This window comes from Colletotrichum graminicola (genome assembly GCF_000149035.1).
Source record: "Colletotrichum graminicola M1.001 genomic scaffold supercont1.32, whole genome shotgun sequence".
NCBI lineage: Eukaryota > Fungi > Ascomycota > Sordariomycetes > Glomerellales > Glomerellaceae > Colletotrichum > Colletotrichum graminicola.
The window spans coordinates 342,797-360,909 of NW_007361036.1; the positions used below are offsets into that span (position 1 = coordinate 342,797).

Consider the following 18,113-nt stretch of genomic DNA (forward strand, 5'->3'; position numbering starts at 1 on the left):
TTACTTACCTTAAAAAGTAGCTATTATTACTTATTATAAGTATCTTTAAGGTATAGTTTAATAATAGTTAAATAAAAAGTTTATAGGCCTTAAGGGAGGTTAATAGTATAAGTAGTCCTATTACTAGTAATAAGGCAAAAGGGGCCTTACTAGCCCTTTTTCTTATACTAGATACAGACTATAGATTAAAGCAGAAGGGCTACTATTATAGTAGTATCTAGGCTATTATATATAGTTACTACCTTATTAACTTACTTTTTTATATAAATCTAGTAAATAGCCTTTATTACTTTTCTTACTACTTTAGCTTTTTTAAGTAAGGTTAGTAAAGGTAGTAATAAGTTAGAGATTTATAGGTAGGCACTAAAGACTAGTAGTATAGGTACTAGGCTATTTAGGCTAGCTATATTATTAATTACTTTAACAGCTAGCTAAAAGGTAACCTTAGGTATATAGCCCTTACTATAAAGGATATTATATGTATATTAAAGGGGCGTATAGTATCTTTTAACCTTACTAATACTATTATAAGCTTTAATTAGTATTTCTTTAATATTAATATAAAGTAACCTTACTAACTACTTAAATTTACTAGTATAAAAGTTTAGGCTAGTATTAGTAATAATCTAGTTAGGTAGGCTAAGGTAGATATTAATTTAGTATATCTAAAGTGCCTCTTATATATACTTTATAGTAATATTTTTAAGTAAACAGGCTACTTAGAAAGGTATTATAGTATTAACTATATATAAGGCTAGGTAGTTACTATTAAGGTAGATAATATTAATAATAATCTTATAGTTAAAGTTATATTTATTATTATATAAAGTAAATTTAAAATAACTAGGCGCCTTTATATTTATCTAGTAGTAGTAGTAGACCTTAGTTAATTTCTCTTAGGCTATAATCTTAACTTTATTACTAGATTATTAAAGGACGTAATAGAGCCTTTTAACTAATAGGTAGCTAAAGTAATAATAAATTTACTATAACTTAATATCTATAAGATAGTAGTAGGTAATATTTTACTTATATTAATTAAGTAGTATCTATATATAGCCCTATTTATAGACAATAGGTATAATAGTGTTACCTTAGATTAGCTTATTAGTAAGGTTATTAAATTTAATACTATACTAATCTATATTTATAAGGTAAAGTAGAAATAAGGTGTTTAATAGTATTATATAGAAGGTTAGTGTACTAAAGGGGGTTAGTACGTTAATTACCCCTTATAATCTAAAGTAGTTACTACTACTAAAGTAGATTTTTACTTTACCTACCTATAACTTATCTATAGCTAGATTTCTTTTTATTTAGTAGTAAAGGGCAAAATACTACTTATATCTAGCTGTTAAATATTTAGCTACGCTAGAGTTAGGTATAATACTATAGAATAAGATAGATAAATATTACTTATTAAGGGTAAAGACGTCTACGTTAGGTAGCTTATTATTATATAAATTCTTATGTAAGGAGTTATTTTTTATAAGAAAATAGGTTATAGATTAGTTATATAGTAATAAAAAGAGAGTAGGCCTATTAATAGTAAATAAGTTAAAGAACGTTATTAACATATAAAACGTAGTGCCTAATTCTTTATTTTTATTACTTTTTATATAGTTACCTTTTTTATCTAAAGTAAATAGCTTATATCCTTTAAAGTTAGTTATAAAGTAGTTAAAGGCTTTAGGTAAAAAGTCTGTTAGATACTGCTTTTTATACTTATAGTAGGCTTATTACCTTTTGTCTTTTAAGTGCCTTATTAACTAATAGTTAGGCTTACTATATATATAGCACTTCTTTATAAATAATAATAAGGGTAAAGGAAGTACTTATTACTATAGATTACTATTAAAAGGGCGCTATAGTGTAAAGTTACTATAGCTATAGTTACGTTAGCTAAATTACTAGTAACTTTACTAGCTGTTATAAGTATAGTTAGTCTAGTATTAATTATTTACTTCTTTAGTTAGGTATTAATATATAGGTTATTTAAATTATATTACGTTACTAATTACTAATTAGAGCTAGCTATACACACTAGTAAACATTAAAAATAGATTAAAAAAAGTAAAGAAGTATTTCCTATAGCAAGAGTTAAGTAATTAGTTATAGAAGGCCACATTAGATAAGGTACTAATCCTTATAACTATTCTTATAAAGGTAGTTACTCTCTTAATAAGTAACTTTAGGCATTTAGCCTTACTTTTATCTAGATTATCTAAGATAGTCCTTATTAAATTAGTCCTTTATAGCTTAGTAAGGTAGGCCTAAAAGGTCTCTTTATTCTTAAAATTACCTCTTATTTATATAACTATAGTAATAAAGTTAGTCTAGTTATAAAGATAGTTAGTATAGTACTTTATAGCCTTACCTTTAAGTATAATAAAGAAGGCGCTTATAAAGTGCTCTTACTAGATCCTAGCCTTTATATAGTAGTTATAAAAGATTATAAGCTTTAATTTAAGTAACTTATATGCCCCTCTGCTATACTTTATCTTATTAGGGTATAATTTAATAAGGTTAGTAAGCTAGTAAGTTATAAGTAAGGTAGTAGTAACTAGTGTAACTAATAGGTAAAAGTAAGCGTTACTTACTTACTTAAATAGTAAAGGAATAAAATTTAGGTTATTATATAATAAGGCTAGATTAATAGGCTTTTATTAACCTTTCTAGACTTAAGCGACTTATACTAAGGGGGTAATAATATAAAAGGGGCCTAGTTAATCTTATATTAATATTATTTCTAGTAGTAGGTTTATAATATTTTATATAAAGTTAGGTTTATTAATCTTTAAGTAAAAATCCTTACTCTTTTTTTTTCCTTCTTTAATATCCTTAAGCGTCTACGCCTTTAGATTATTAGCCTTAAGGGTATAGTAGATTTATTTAGTAATAGTTAGTAATTTTACTATTAATACCTATATACCCCTATATATTAAGTAGTCTTTAAATTTAATAATAGTTTTATAAGTAGTACCTTTAAAGGTATTAAGTAACTATTCTTTAAAGTCTTTAGTAGTATATCTTTATAGCTATTAACTATATAGCTATATAAAGCTATATTATATTATTTAGAGTATAATAATAATACTTAAGGCATTATATTACTTAACTTAGGTAAGGCTATTAGGAATATTAGCTAAATTAGTTATACCTTATAGTTATATAATAATAAAGGGCTAGCTACACTTTAAGATAAAATATAGATCCTTAATATCCTATAGATAAATATACTCCTTTACTTTAGCTAGTGCCTATAGTTTACTTTACTTTTTACTTAGTCCTTCCTCTACTATTATTACCCTCTATTAGCCTTACTAACCTCTTAATTATAGGTACTTACTTTTTACTTATAAGGTTAAAGGTAAATCTATATATTAGAGGAATTACTACTATTAGTATAGATAATAATAAGATAAGTAGATAAATAATATAATATAAGGAGGTATAGGTAAGAGATAAAGTAAATAAAGGGATAAAATAATAGATAAATAGATAGTAGTAAATAGCTTTAAGGAGGCCTTATGCTTTAGTAATATAAAGAGATAGCTCTAGAGAGGCCTTACACTAGATCTTACTTAAAGAACAAGGGGAGATATACGCTACCTCTAAAAGGAGATATATATAGACTTTACCTTTTAGTAAGCAGGATACTATAGTTAAAGATTTTTAAAAAAAGAAAGGTAAGAAGTTAAGGTTATATACCTTACTTAAAGGTAAATAATAAGTAGTCTTTTTAAATTAATTAGGATAATAAAGTTAAGTAAAAGTTATATTAGTTACTAATAACTATACCTTACTTAAAAAAGAAGAGAAAGTAAAAAGGATAGTATAGTTATTAATAGGTATTTAAAGGATAAAAAAAAGTAAGTAAATTAAAGTAATATAAGTAACTTTTACCTTTTTTACCTTACTTAAAGAATAAAAAGAGGTATACTTACTAAGGGTAACGCTTAGCTACTAACTATCTAGTTAAAGAAAAAAGTTATAATTACTATAGGCTATACCTAGCTAATAACGTAATATTAGAAGTATATAAAAGTAAGGTTAGTAAAAGCTATTTATTTATAAATACTATATTAAAAGTAGATTACTTAGGTAGTTCTTACTTAACTACTTTATAGCTAGTCCTACTAGTAAGATCTTATTTAGATAAGAACTTATAGAAGTCTATTTACTTATAATCTTATATAAGCTATTACTACTATAGTAAGATAAAAACTTAATAAGATAAAAATCTTAATAATTAGAAAAAAAAAAGGTTAAAAAATAAAAAAAAAAGAACTTAAAGAAACTTAGGTATAAAAAAAAGATAATTATACTAAATACTATAAAGGTTATTAGTAAGTAAGTAGTATATAAAGAAAAAGACTTCTCTAAAAGTAATAAAGTTAATAGTAGTAATAGTAGTTATTACGTAGCAGACATAAGGCTTAAAGGGTTATTTACTAGGTATTATAAGATCCTAAGTACTAATAATCTTTAGGCTAGGTAGCACTTTAATACTTTAATCTAAGCTACTATAGTAAGTAAAGTATTATAGCCTTTTCTAATAATCCTTACTAATCTATAGTAATAGTAACTATAAAGTTAACTACTAATTAGTGTTAGTATTATAGGGATTATAATTAAGGTAGCTATAATAGTATTAATTAACTATTAGTAGCTAAGGTAAAGATAATAATAAAGGAAAAGAGAAGAGGTTGCTGCTGTAGGTATTTATAGTGGTGTAAGTGAGCTGCTAGGGTGAGTTACGTGATAGTAAATCACGTGACCATAGATCGGCTCCACCATTGAACAGTTGAATATCCTGACAATATTCTTTTACGTCTTGAACAGAGACCGGCCTGAATACGTATCTCAGTAACTTGATCCGCTTTCTGTCTCACACACACACACACTCTTTTCCTCCTCCTTCATTGCCTGCTACTCTGTGGGCCCTCAGCTATTATGGAGGGCCCCGGCCAGCAGTCAATATCGTCCAACTTCCTCAGCAGCTTCTCCAGCTTGATCCTCGCGCTCTCGCTCACCAGCCTCTGCGGGCCGCCCTCGCCGCCAATGTTCATCTGCTCCAAGTACGCCGCCCCGCAGTCCCGCAGCTTCGGGATCAGGCTGTTGCCGTTCTGCTCCAGGACGTGCTGCGGCACGCGGTACAGGATCTCCAGCAGGTCGTCGACGATGCGCTGGTGCTCGAGCGCGCACGTCTTGACGGCCGACCCGAACTTCTGCAGCAGGTTGGAGCGGATGTTGAGGCTCGTGATGAGCAGGTTGGCGATCTGCGTGTCGTGGCCCTCCGTCACGAGCGGCGGCCGGGACAGACCCCCGCGCCAGCGCAGCTCCGGGGGGAAGTTGTCCATGATGGCCTGGATCCTCAACAGGAAGTGCTTCAGCGCCTCTTCCTGCCCGCCGTAGAGGCTGACTGGCGCCGTCTGCGCCTCGTGCCACGTCAGGAAGAGGTCGCTGAGCTGGTTCAGCCCCGGAACGTACGACGTCGTGTCGCCGTGCCACGGCGGCAGTTCCGCCGTCGACAGCTGCGGCCCCGTGTCGAGTTGCGAGTCCGTCAGGGGCAACGGGCGCAGGTGGGCGCGGTTCTCCTGGTGGGAGACGAGGCTCATGGACAGTTTTCCGAATATGTCTGCACTGCTGCAACAAGTAATGGATGTCAACGGTTGACCGAGGGCTGTTCTCCATCCCATTCCCAGTTTTCCGTGGAGGTATCAATACGTACGTGGGAGCTTTGGGAGACGGTATGGGCTTAGCTCCCATCGCTCACTTACCAATATGCCGCAAACAGCAGCCAAAAGAGCCGCTTCAGCAACTGCTGCTCAGACATGTCCAGATCCGCCATGCGGTAGTAGACCAGAAACCTCACCCCCGCCGCCGCCTCAGACATGCCGTGGAACGACCCCATATCCCCGAGCCCGTCCTCGTTCATCGAGCTGGCCGAGGTGCCGATGTTGTACATGGTGATGCACCAGTCCAGCGAGTACGACGGCTTCCTCAGCCCGTGGTCGAGGAGGCGGTGCTCCTCGATGAAGTCTAGGCACCGCTCCACCGTCACGGGGCCGTAGTATGTCCGCCGTAACGTGGCCGTGGTGGCGGCGCAGACGCTCACCAACAGCGCGCAGAACGTGCGGTCCGTGTTGGCTTCGCCCGCTCTGAGGCGGTGCATGAGCCGCCGCCGGTGCAGCACCGGCGCGAGCGCGTGGACCTTCTCGAACCAGTCGTCCAGCATGCGGTAGACGAGCTCCTCGGGAGCGAAGAGGGAAAGCCAGTCGCTGTGCTGAGCCGCGTTAGCGCTCGGCGGGCCAATGATGGCGCGCAGGTCCGCCGCTGAGCGGCTGGCGGTGCCGGCAGCGGCAGCGACGACGACATGGGACTGAGTGAGAGTGCGAGACTGAGGTATCTGAGCGGGGTATGAGGAAGTGGGTGAGGTCTGGTAGCTGAGACCTTGGTCCGGCGATGTGATATCTGATACGGATGCCGGCGGGCTCTGAAAGCTGGTGGTGGATGTCGCGGCAGAGCCTTGCTGCTGGATCCGGCGGTGCTGCTCTGCATGTCTGCAATTCTTGGTCAGTCTATGGCATAAAGCCAGGCAGAACCCAGCGATGCAGAGCCCGGAGTTGAACGAAACTTGTTCGGCGGCCCTCTTCGCCTCCGCGGCCGGTCATGTGTGCAACATATGTCGAGAAATGTGCACCCTTGGCATCGGCCTTCTCCCGGTCCGTACAGACACTGTCGACCATGTTAGTCAAGCCCGGTCTTTAGGTGTTGGTGAAGTAAAAGTGAACCGAGTCATGGCCGCCGGGTACTTGATCTAATGGAGTATTACGAAAGCAAGCACAGATGCTTGGGTAAAAGAGACAGGCGTATTGTATGAGAGATTCAGTAAATATCCTGACTCACCCTAACTTTACGGTCCCGGCAGGCGTCGCACGCGTTCTGGTTCCTGACGATCTTGGGCCTCGGCCTACTGCTACTATTGACGGGCGAGGTGAGATCCGTTGACGATGGGGAAAGAGGCCTGGTTGCATTCGGCGGTTGCGTTGCTCCGTCCAGCTCCATGGCTCTCGGATAAACTGGTCGCAGGTATTCTATCGGGTAGTCCAAGGCCGCAAAGGATGGGTACCGGTACCGTCAGGTTACATCATACCACAGCATGCAGCTCGAGCTTCGTATGCTACCTGGACGGACACATCAGCTGAAGCTGGGCCGCTCTCCTCCACCTCTGGGCTGAGGTACGCGGGCCCCTGTTTTGTTTCGTTCGGTGTGCTGGGTTGGTTCGTCCAGAGATCAGGTGTCTGGTCTCGATCCTGTGTTAGTTCTCCGGTTTGACTTGATCTGTCGGATCGGCTGTATTGTGGATAGAACTGGTCTTGTCAAAACGCGGCCCGCGTGGGTCACGGTTGTTCCGGTAATATTCCCGCGTTTGTGCTGTCTCGAAGAGTCAAACCCCAAGACTAATGAAGACTGGATAAATGAGGGGTTGAGGAGGGCTATTTGGGGGGTGAAACGAGAGAGAGAGCACATTGAAAGAAGCCGGTCCGAGGAGAAACATCGGGGCTTGTGTATGTCTAAAAGCATACCTACTGGACAGCCATCACATTTGCAGGGAAAAACCCTGCATCAGGCCGTTATGGGTCGAGTCGCGAACGGCATAGCCCCAGACGGCTCAAGAACTCTATTGTTGCCGCTTCTCCGTTACGGACGGTGGAAGTATGCTCCGGCGGGTGTTCTCGGCGATCATTGATGCAACTGAGTTATGCGTGCTGCTTACTGGTTGGGCCGAGTTCCCGGGATGCGCGTTCTCTATGACTCTATTCAACCAACCACGCCACTTCATTCCCTGCAAAAAGGATACCACCGGCACCAAAAGCGGCCATACGAGCAGAATCCCCCAGATTCCAATGCGGGCAGCTCATTATTGGACCCTGCCCCCCGGGCTTCGTTCTGTCCCCTCTTGTCTCTAGGTTCTTGATGTTTCGCCCCCGAGGCAGACCTGTCGGTCCACTGTCGATCAAAGCCTTGGATATCTCTCTTGGTAGACCCCGAACTCGTTTGCCGACTCCTTGCAGGAACAAATAGCAGTAGCTTTCGTTCTTCGAACCGAGTGGTCTGTTTGCTCGACTCCTTTGACCTGTGATCGGGTGTAGCACCTCGGCCATCACCGTTGCGGCGGTGGACTATCGAAGCGGGATCACTTTATGCACATCGAGCGGAGTCGACATGAACTCCACTGTAGGCCTTAAAGGGGCTGATAAAACCACAGAATTCACATACTAGCTTCAAGTCAGGCAACTTTTCCCACATGTAGTCTTGGAAGCTTACTTATGCTGCATTGGGTCAGTTGAAGGGCCCTTTCTAGCATGTTCATTACTGGGAAATCCGCTCCTTTGAGATCCGAAACCAATGCGTCATCGTAAACCCGTGTTACGATGAATGGTGGTTGTTTACACTGCGGCTGTTGTTCGATAGAAACGACTTCTTCGAGAGACGAAATATGGCCGGGGGTGAGCAAGTCCAACGAGCCATCAACATAAGCAACTTGCTGACTTGGCAATGAAGAGGCACCCTTGACTACCTCGAGCAATATTTCCGAGCTCCTGTCAGCAACAAGCTCAAGTACTGACATGGCTGATCTCACACCGTTTTTTCCACGAGCAAACATCCTGATTTTGTCCAAGAATTCCTGGACCCGAAGATCAACAGGTCTTGTCTTGAAATTGGTGGTAGAATCACTGAGACCCCGTGAAACGCAATTCCGTGACAAGTGATGATCTGCGTGAATGTAGGATCCGGTCGATGACAGCAGTGGTGCTTGTTCCGCCTGGCCTTTGATTTCCCTTGATTGATAAATAACGCCCGTAAAAGCAGCATGTTTCGCCATGCCTCAAGGTAGCTTATATTGCCGGATTTGAGGCGATTTCCAGCTTCCAGTCAACGGTTAGGCTTTTCTAGCACAGTCCGTATTGTTAACTGTTACGACTGCGTATAACACTTTTGCTGTTCTCATAATGGACGTGGATATTTAACCTTGATGGTCGTACCGAACTTGTCAAATTTTGACCTACAATGTAAGACGTGATGTGATGTTGTGGCTGACTGTGATAGGTTTGGGAATTTGTGTTCCGCCACAAAGTCCTCTCGACCTCACCCTTGATGATGTTACTCCTGTCACGTAAAGCCGTTACTGCGAGCAAGTGAGGCATATATTAGAACCCTTCGCTTCCAGTTCTGTTTTCTAATTAATAGCAAAGCTGATACTGACATTTCCTTTCCAAAGTACCTTTCCTCCCACTGAAGCAGTTTTAAGATCCTCCATACCATGTCCGTCGCGAACACAAAACAGCCCCCTGGTGTTATTGTCCGATTTTTTGTTGCCTGTCCGCGCAGCGGCTCTACACTACTCATGAGGGTCTTTGCTGAATCCCCTGAGTGTGGTGTCACCAGTCGATTGATGCTCATGGACAAGCCAGGTCCCGGGGTGCAGTACGCACCAAATCACTCAATCTTCCAGTATCCCGACCAGCATCCCATATATCAACAGGCGATTGACGCCAGAAAGCGGTTTCTCGTTTCTAAAGAAGAGCTTGGAAATGACACAACAAAGGGCGAATGTCTCTACGATCTGTTGCCCAGCGCCTCTGCATACGATATGGCTCGGTCAATTTTTCTGATCCGCAATCCCGTACGTGTGTTTGACAGCTGGAAGAGTCTGGGATGGACAGACTTGCAGAGTCTGATAGACTGCTATAACAATTTGTTCAGCATGCTGGATCGATCGGCTTCGACAAACATATCCTGTCTGCTATACGAGCGACTCGTCTACGACCCACATAAGGAAGTCGGGCGGATCTGTGCTCGATGGGGAATACCATTTTCAGATGCGAGGCTCAAGTTCACGAAGCCTTTTGGATCATTCCTCTTCAAGTCTGAAAGAGAGGAACTGATCTACGTCAAAGACGGGCCAGTCGGCATTTTCAAAACCGTGGAATCGAATTCGTCGATAGTCCAAGATGCGCCGTACCACGGCCTTCTCACGCGAGATGAAAAGGAACAGATTGAACGCACGTTATGTCGCCCTTACCTTGGCTGTTGGAAAGATAAAGAAGACCAACTCCGGGCCACTCTATCCGAAAGGGTGTGGTTTGGCTTTGATCTCGACGACACTCTCCACGAGTTCCGTTTAGCGTCTTCCGCGGCAACCGATAGATCACTAGAAGTGATATCGCAAAAGTATGGGACGCCATTGCATGTGTTGAAGAAGGAGTATTCCGAAATTCTCCGAATCAAGACTTCAAACGCATTTGCAGATGGGAAAACGTCCTTTGACTACAGAAGTGAGAGGTTTACTCTACTCTTTGAATGCATTTCGCAGACACTCGGTGCCACGTTTCTCGCACACCTCCTGGAGACATATGAGACCACTTAGTGAGATCTCTACAACTCAAATTCGGGGCTCTCAGTCTTCTCAAAAAATTAAAGAGATTAGGAAAGAAAACTGTGGTTGTTACAGAAGGCCCACAAGATGCGCAAGAACGTACTATACATCATTTGGGTATTGCTGAGCAAATCGACACCTTGGTAACAACAAACTCATTCGGCATATCCAAGGTTGACGGACTCTTTTCAAGGGTCCTACAACATCTCGGAACATCGTCTGCGGAAATGGTTTATGTTGGAGGCAATATACTTCGAGACATGGAGCCTGCGATGGCTGAAGGGATACTATGTATACACTTTTCTGAGGCGGCGAATTTCTCTCTTGACGACTATCCGCTGAGGATCAACACTTTGTCAAAGCTTGAGTATATTGTCTCGGAGTAGAGAGCAAAGACTGACAGTGGCAATAAGCGTATGTCGTAAGTATAGGCTTTAGGCGTCCTGGGTCTTTTATGTAAATTACCTGTTGCGATGTTGACCATCGCCTAGATATCGGCGGTATGGATTAACGCCGAACGGCCGGAATAACTACGGCCGATTTGCCGTAGATCCACCGGATTTATAGGGATATTACGCAGTAGATTTGCCGCGCAATCCCACAATAGTTTTTTTTCCTTTACGTATAATTCAGAACTAGTATTTACCCCTATTATTTATTACTGCCTATTAATACGTATAGTTAACTATATTACTAACCTAGTAAAACTAACACTAATTAGTAGTTAACTTTACTATAACTACTACTAAAAATACTATAGATTAGTAAGGTATTATAAGAAGAGGTAATAACGTTATTAACTACTTATAGAGGCCTAAAGTAGGCCTTACTAAAAAACGTTACTATAAATACCCTTATAACGCTATTATACTATATACCCTTATAGGTTAATTACTAAAATAATAATACCTAACCTCCTATAGTTAGTAAAGGCCTAGTAATTTATGTCTATATATATAAGCCTTATTACTTTATAAAAAGTACTCTTAACTATAAAAAACACCTTACTTTACATACTAACTTATTATTAATTAGTAACTATTTACTTTTTACTTTCTTTTTATTATAAGCCTATAAAGCTTACTAACTTTTTTTTTTAAATATTTTTTCTTATTTTTTTTTAAGTTATTTTATATTACTAATATAACAGCCTTTATTATTTATAAGCCTATTATAAGCCTTCCCTTTTTAAGTTTTTATTTAACTATAAGTCTTTATAATTACCTATACTACTAGTAGTAAATCCCCTAATAGATATATACGCCCTTTAACAGTAGTTAAGGGAAACGCCTGTAACTAAGAGGTAGTTAGGCTAATAGAGGGTAATTATAAGTAAGTAACTAAGATAAGCTACTAAGGTAAAGAAGGCGTAAGTAACGTATAGGGTAATAACGCCACTAGGCAGCCTAGGGTAATTTACCTTAAGTACGTGCTACTACCTAACATAGCTAAGTAAGCAGAGGTAATTATAAGTAAATACTAAGTGCTAGAAAGGCTAGAAGAGTTTATTCTTACTAACTAATAGCAGAAAGACTATATTACTAAGTTACTATAAGATCTTATAGCTACTAAGAGAAGGAATATACTTACTACTATTACTACGTTCTATATCTCTAAATATAAATACTATAACTACCTATATAGTATCCTTTAAGAGAAGGCGTAATTTAACTTTAAAGATTAGTTAACTAAAGACTTTATAGCGTTACTATATAAGGTAACTAAGGAGTTATATAACTACCTTACTAGTTAAGAAGTATAAATTAACTAATTAAAGAATTTAATAGTTACGTTATAACTTTATAAAGCTACTTATAATAATAAGTAAGTTATATAAAATAAAGAGATAATAGCTACTATTACCTATAAAACTAAAAGGTTTAAGAAATAGCTAATAGATACTAATTTCTATAAAGATATTACTAATATAGTAGTATTACCTATTAAGGCTATACTTATAGCTAAAGTAACTAAGTAGGTAGTTACTTATAAATTACTAGTAATTACTAAGGTAACCTTATATAATAATTTATTATTTATACCTCCTCTAGCCTTATTACTATAGAAACCCTAGATAATAGTAATAATATATAAAGCCTAAGTCTAGCTATGTTTTTTAACTATAGTAACGCCTACTATAACTACTACTATAATAAGTAAGTAAAGTAGCCTAACGCTAAGGTAATTAACAGACTTAATAAAGTTCTATATAAATAACCTAGGTTTAATATATAGTAGTAGCCTATATAAAACTATTAACTTAAAGTTACTGTTTTTCTATAACCTTTATGTCTATATAAGCATACTATAAAACTACTATAGCGTAGTAGTAATAGTAATACTTAAAGGGGAGCTATATAAGTATTATACTACCTTATTACTTAGTTATTTTAATAATTTTAACATAATAATAGTAAAGCTTAAATAACGCTTTAAAAGTAATAAAGTACACCTTTTACGCCTAGCTAAGCTTTATTATACCTCCTTTAATTTAATTACTAAAGAAAACGCTAGTAAAAGTAAGCTTAAAGTACTTAAGGCACTTATTATATAAATTACTTAGTTAGTATAGGTAACTACTTATAATAGCACCTTATATAATAAAGATTATTATAAGTAATTACTTACTTACTACTATAGTATACCTAAATACTTTATTACTATCCTTAATCTACTTACTACCTTTAGTAGCCTTTATATATAATTATATAGTAATATAGTAAATTTACTTTTTTACTATAAGCTATAGTTATAATACTTTACTAATAATAATTATAGTAATAACTAATACTAGGTTAACTATAAGTATAACAGCTAGTGTAACTATAAGGCAGACCCCTAAAGACAGTAAGGCTATTTATAAGGCCCTCTATAGTTAGCTAGTAGTAAAGCACTACCTAATAGTAATTTATCTAAGAAGTGCTTTATCTATAGTAAATTAGGCTATTAGTTAACTAAGCACACTAAGGAGAAATAATAAGCCTCTTTTATATAGTATAAAAGCACCTACTTTATATAGGCTTTATAGGCTACCTTTAGTTACTTTCTTATTAACTATAAGGGTAATAAGCTAATTTATCTTAAAGAAGTAAGTAAAAATAGTAAAACTTACCTATTAGATAGTAAAAACTATAAATTTACTACGTTTTTTATATTTACTACGTACTTTAGTAAGTAGTTAATTAATAGCTTATCTACTTATAAAAAGTTATATAACTAGGTGACTTTTTATACTATTACTTATAAAAATCTATATAAAGAGGTACTACTTAATCTAACTATAAAAAGTAGTAATATTTTTATATTTAATAACTACTACTTTATATTAATATTTTAAGGTATTATACTTAACACTAGTGTAGCTAAAGTATTTATAGCTAGCTAATAATAGTACCTTACACTTAAGAAACACCTTAGTAAGAGGATCTTATTAGATACTACTTATACTAGTAAAGTAATAATTTACTTTAGTAGTAAGGATTACTATAAATCCCTTAGTGTAATCTATATACTTATACTAATTAGTAATCTTGTTTTTTATATAATAATAAGTAATATACTATTTCTCTTTTGCCTATAGGATATAGATTACTATAGCGTAAAATTTAATAACCTTACTAACTAGCTTATTAAGGACAAGATTATTATACCTATTACCTAAAAATAAGGCTACGTATAGATACTTTTAGAACTACCTAAAAGTACTATTATAGAGCAGCACCTTATAGATAGTAAATTACGCTAAATTTACTACTAATTTAGTTACCTATTAGTAAATTACTTTTATAAGCTACTTAAATAAGTAGGTAAATTAACCTCTCTTACTACACTTAAAGAGATTAATAAATACTACTGTTACTACTAACTTAACATAAAGACGCCTAGTTACTTTAAGTTTACACTACGTAATAACTATAAATTTAACTATAAAATTATTATTAATATAATATATTTAGAAGGTAATAAGCCTATACTTTACGTAGTTAACTTAGCTATAGCGTTTAATATAGTAAGATTCTTATATTTAATTACTATAGAACATACCTAAAAGGCACTATAGATATATTAGATTAATATATACCTTAGCCTACCTAATTAGATTACTACTAACACTAGCTTAAATTTTTATATAGCTAAATTTAAACACACTACCTATATATTATCTATTAAGGTTAATAAAGTGCTTATTAAGGCCTATTAATCTATTAGTAAAGTTAAGTAATACTATACTACCTTTTACTATATATATAAGATTATCTATATAGATAGTAATTATAAGCCTAAAGTTACCTTTTAATTAGCTATTAAAGCTATTAATAATACTACTAGCCCTAATAGCCTTATACTAACTCTACTTATTTTTAGGGTATACCCCTATATTATAAATAATTTACTACCTACCCCTTCTACTATATAGTGTGCTAAAGCAGTAAAAAAGGCTATAAACATAGTGTAGTAAATCTATATAAAGAGATAAGTACGTAATACGCTAGTAATATATAATAGCCTAGATATAATAAATACTATAGCGCTACCCCTTTAATTACTTATTTATATATAGTATAAGAGAGATAGCTAGTAAGGCCTATTTTACCTACTTACTAATAATAGTACTACTTATACTATTAAATTACCTTATAGCCTATATAATTTTTATATTACTATAGTAAAGCTATATTATATAGTATAAGAAGAAGGCCTATAGGCGCTACTGCCTATAATAGCTAAAGAAGGTAATAATCTTATATAAGTATAAAAAGGAGAGCCTATAACAGCTAGTAAATCTATAGAGGAAGTACGTAATACTATTATTATTAATAATAGGCTACCCCTATAATAAGGCTATAGCTACCTATAGAAAAACCTAATTACTACCTTCTTTTATAAGATATACCTTCCTATTAACGTCTCTAATATATACCTTACTATAAAAGAGGAAGCTAACTATATACTTACTATTAAACTATAAAAAAAAGGTATTATTACTACGCCTAGTAGGCCTTTTAAAGAATCTAATAAGGCAGAAGTAAAAGCCCTTATTAACTATAGTATATTTTATATTATTACTTATAATAAGAAAACGTATAGTAATATATAGATCTTTAAGTTATATATAGTATATAAGGTTAAAAAAAATAAGTAACTATATAAGAAATTATAGTTAGTTATTTAAGGTTATACTAATAATAGTAAGGAGATAATTCTTATATAGTTACTTATAATCTAATAAATAGCCTAGTAATTAATCCTTACTCTTACCTTATTACTTTTATAATATAGATTTTACCTCTAGTTATATAATATTACCTAGGCGTATACCTAATTTATAACACCGCTTAACTATATTATTCTTATAAGACTTCCTATATAAATTTACTATCTTTACCTTAGTAACTCTATTATAAAGGTAATAAAGCCGCTTTATAGTATTACTAAGGCAGGCACTTACTAGTAAGCTATATATAACTACTACTATAGAGAGAATCTCTAGATAGATTTATTAACCTTTAACCCCTACCTGCTTATTTTATTAGCTAATAATAAGGATTTTAGCCTTATTAGTATATAAATAGATAATATAATTAGCCTTATAGATAATAGATTCTCTACTTATAAGGAGAAGAAGCTTAAGAAGGTAACCTTTACTATAAAGCCTAAATAACTATTAACTATTAATAATTTTATTACTTTTAATAGTAGCATACTTTCCCTTAGCTATAATAGTAAAATAAATTTTTACTAAAAAGATTAAGGTAAGAAGCTTTAGCCTGTTAATATAAATTTACTTACTACTAAGTAAGATTTTATCTAGTAAAGGGCCTATAGGGCGTATATTATGTTAATTTACTAACCTAAGGCTTACTTTAACTATTTAGTTACTATATAACACTAAGAGCCTATAGAGGAGGAGATTAAGGCTCTTAACTACTAGATTAAGTAGTAAATAAGTTACCTTAACTACAGCCTGCTTTTTTAGCTAATTAACCTTATAACTATAAAGCTCTTTATATTTATTAATAGCTTATTTATAAATAACTATAATTTTATATTATAACTTAGTTTTATTATTATACTTACTAATAAAAGTAGTGCTATATAACTTACTGCTAATAATAAGAAATTTACACTTACTAGTAATATTATCTACTTTAGCTTAATAAAGTGTAAAAGAGTTATATATAGTATACTAGCCTCTAAAGTCTATAGTATAGTTACTAGCGCTAACGTTACTTATATAATTAGCACTACACTTATAATAATTACTAACTGCCTTAAGTTACTATAAATCCTAATAATCCTTTATACTAACTTATACTCCCTCTATAAGTGCCTTATAAAGCTTAGTACTACTAAAGAGAAGTAACTTATAATTAATATTATAGCGCTTTACTAGTTATATAAGTAATATAAGATTTATAAGATCTAATAGATATAAGGGGAGAATAACCTAGTAAATAGATTTATAAAGGTATTACCTAATAAAGCGCTAGAGTAGTTAATTAATAGTAGTTAATTAAAGATATAGATAAATAGATAGGTTTTATATATATAACAGGTTATATATATAAAAAGTATTAAATACTTTTTAGCCTTTTGTTTTTATTACGTTTTTAGGCCCTTTATAGATAACTAGAAAATAAGATAATTTATAACACTTTAGAAAGTTACTAGTGTTATAATGTTAACTATTGCCTAGATATTAGTAGTATAGATTAACGCTAAACGGCTAGAATAACTATAGCTAATTTACTATAGATCTACTAGATTTATAGGGATATTATGTAGTAGATTTACTATATAATCCTATAATAGTTTCTTTTCCTTTACGTATAATTTAGAACTAGTATTTACCCCTATTATTTGTCACTGCTTATTAATACGTATAGTTAACTATATCACTAACCTAGTGAAACCAATATTACCCTTTTAACAAAGTAAGTTAAAGCACCTACTTATAGCCCCCCCCTACATTTAGCCTACCTTAAAAACGATACTATTACAACACTACTACTTTATTTAATTAACTATTAACAACCTCTTAATACCACAATAATACAGCTTTCGGCCTCACTAGGTAATTCCAATACGCTAGATTTATCTAGCTCACTTTTAGCATCGCTAGCCGCAATCTAGGCTTACTGCACCTCCTTAATTATTACAAACTTTATATTTAGATCTAGTGTAACAGCCTTCTATTTTCTAGTTATACTATTAGTAACTTAGGCTTCTAGAAGGCTTATTTTTTACTAGGTAGTAGCTAGTATATATAACTACTCTTAGAAGCCTTTTTTAACCTTTCTAAAGAGCTAGCGTTATATAGTAATATTTTACTTTAGTTAGCTAAATAGTTAAAGTTAATCCTTAAGGTCTTTTACTTTCCTTAGTGTAGACTACTTTACACTAAATAGCTAACTATCTATACTATTAGTATCTTAAGCTTTATAGGTATCTCTAGTAGCTAGATTAAGTAGTATTAATAGTGTTAATAGTATTATTATTACCTTTTAAACTAGTAGCCTATTTATAAGTAGCTTTACTATACTAATAGGCTATAACTTAGTGTATTTCTAGCTACTTTTAATATTACTTATAGTTAATTTAGCTAGATAAGCCTTATAATAGTAAGAAATAAAGTTCTTTTTACCTATAATAATAGAATTAATTT

The 18,113-nt window shown here is 34.6% G+C and overlaps 3 protein-coding genes across 3 annotated transcripts; 1 reads left to right on the top strand and 2 right to left on the bottom strand.

The window, feature by feature from the left end:
- Positions 1-4,922: 4,922 nt before the first annotated feature.
- On the bottom strand, positions 4,923-6,752 carry GLRG_07763 (uncharacterized protein; the record flags this gene model as incomplete). The annotated part of the gene is made up of 3 exons (XM_008098322.1): positions 4,923-5,649; positions 5,784-6,553; positions 6,609-6,752. The coding sequence occupies 3 exons, from the start codon at positions 6,750-6,752 to the stop codon at positions 4,923-4,925; spliced, it is 1,641 nt and encodes a 546-aa protein (XP_008096513.1).
- A 1,582-nt stretch (positions 6,753-8,334) lies between these two features.
- On the bottom strand, positions 8,335-8,638 carry GLRG_07764 (uncharacterized protein; the record flags this gene model as incomplete). The annotated part of the gene is made up of 2 exons (XM_008098323.1): positions 8,335-8,339; positions 8,461-8,638. 2 exons carry the CDS (start codon positions 8,636-8,638, stop codon positions 8,335-8,337), a joined length of 183 nt encoding a protein of 60 aa, XP_008096514.1.
- A 693-nt stretch (positions 8,639-9,331) lies between these two features.
- On the top strand, positions 9,332-10,438 carry GLRG_07765 (uncharacterized protein; the record flags this gene model as incomplete). Its single annotated transcript, XM_008098324.1, has 1 exon — positions 9,332-10,438. The coding sequence occupies one exon, from the start codon at positions 9,332-9,334 to the stop codon at positions 10,436-10,438; it is 1,107 nt and encodes a 368-aa protein (XP_008096515.1).
- Positions 10,439-18,113: the final 7,675 nt, after the last annotated feature.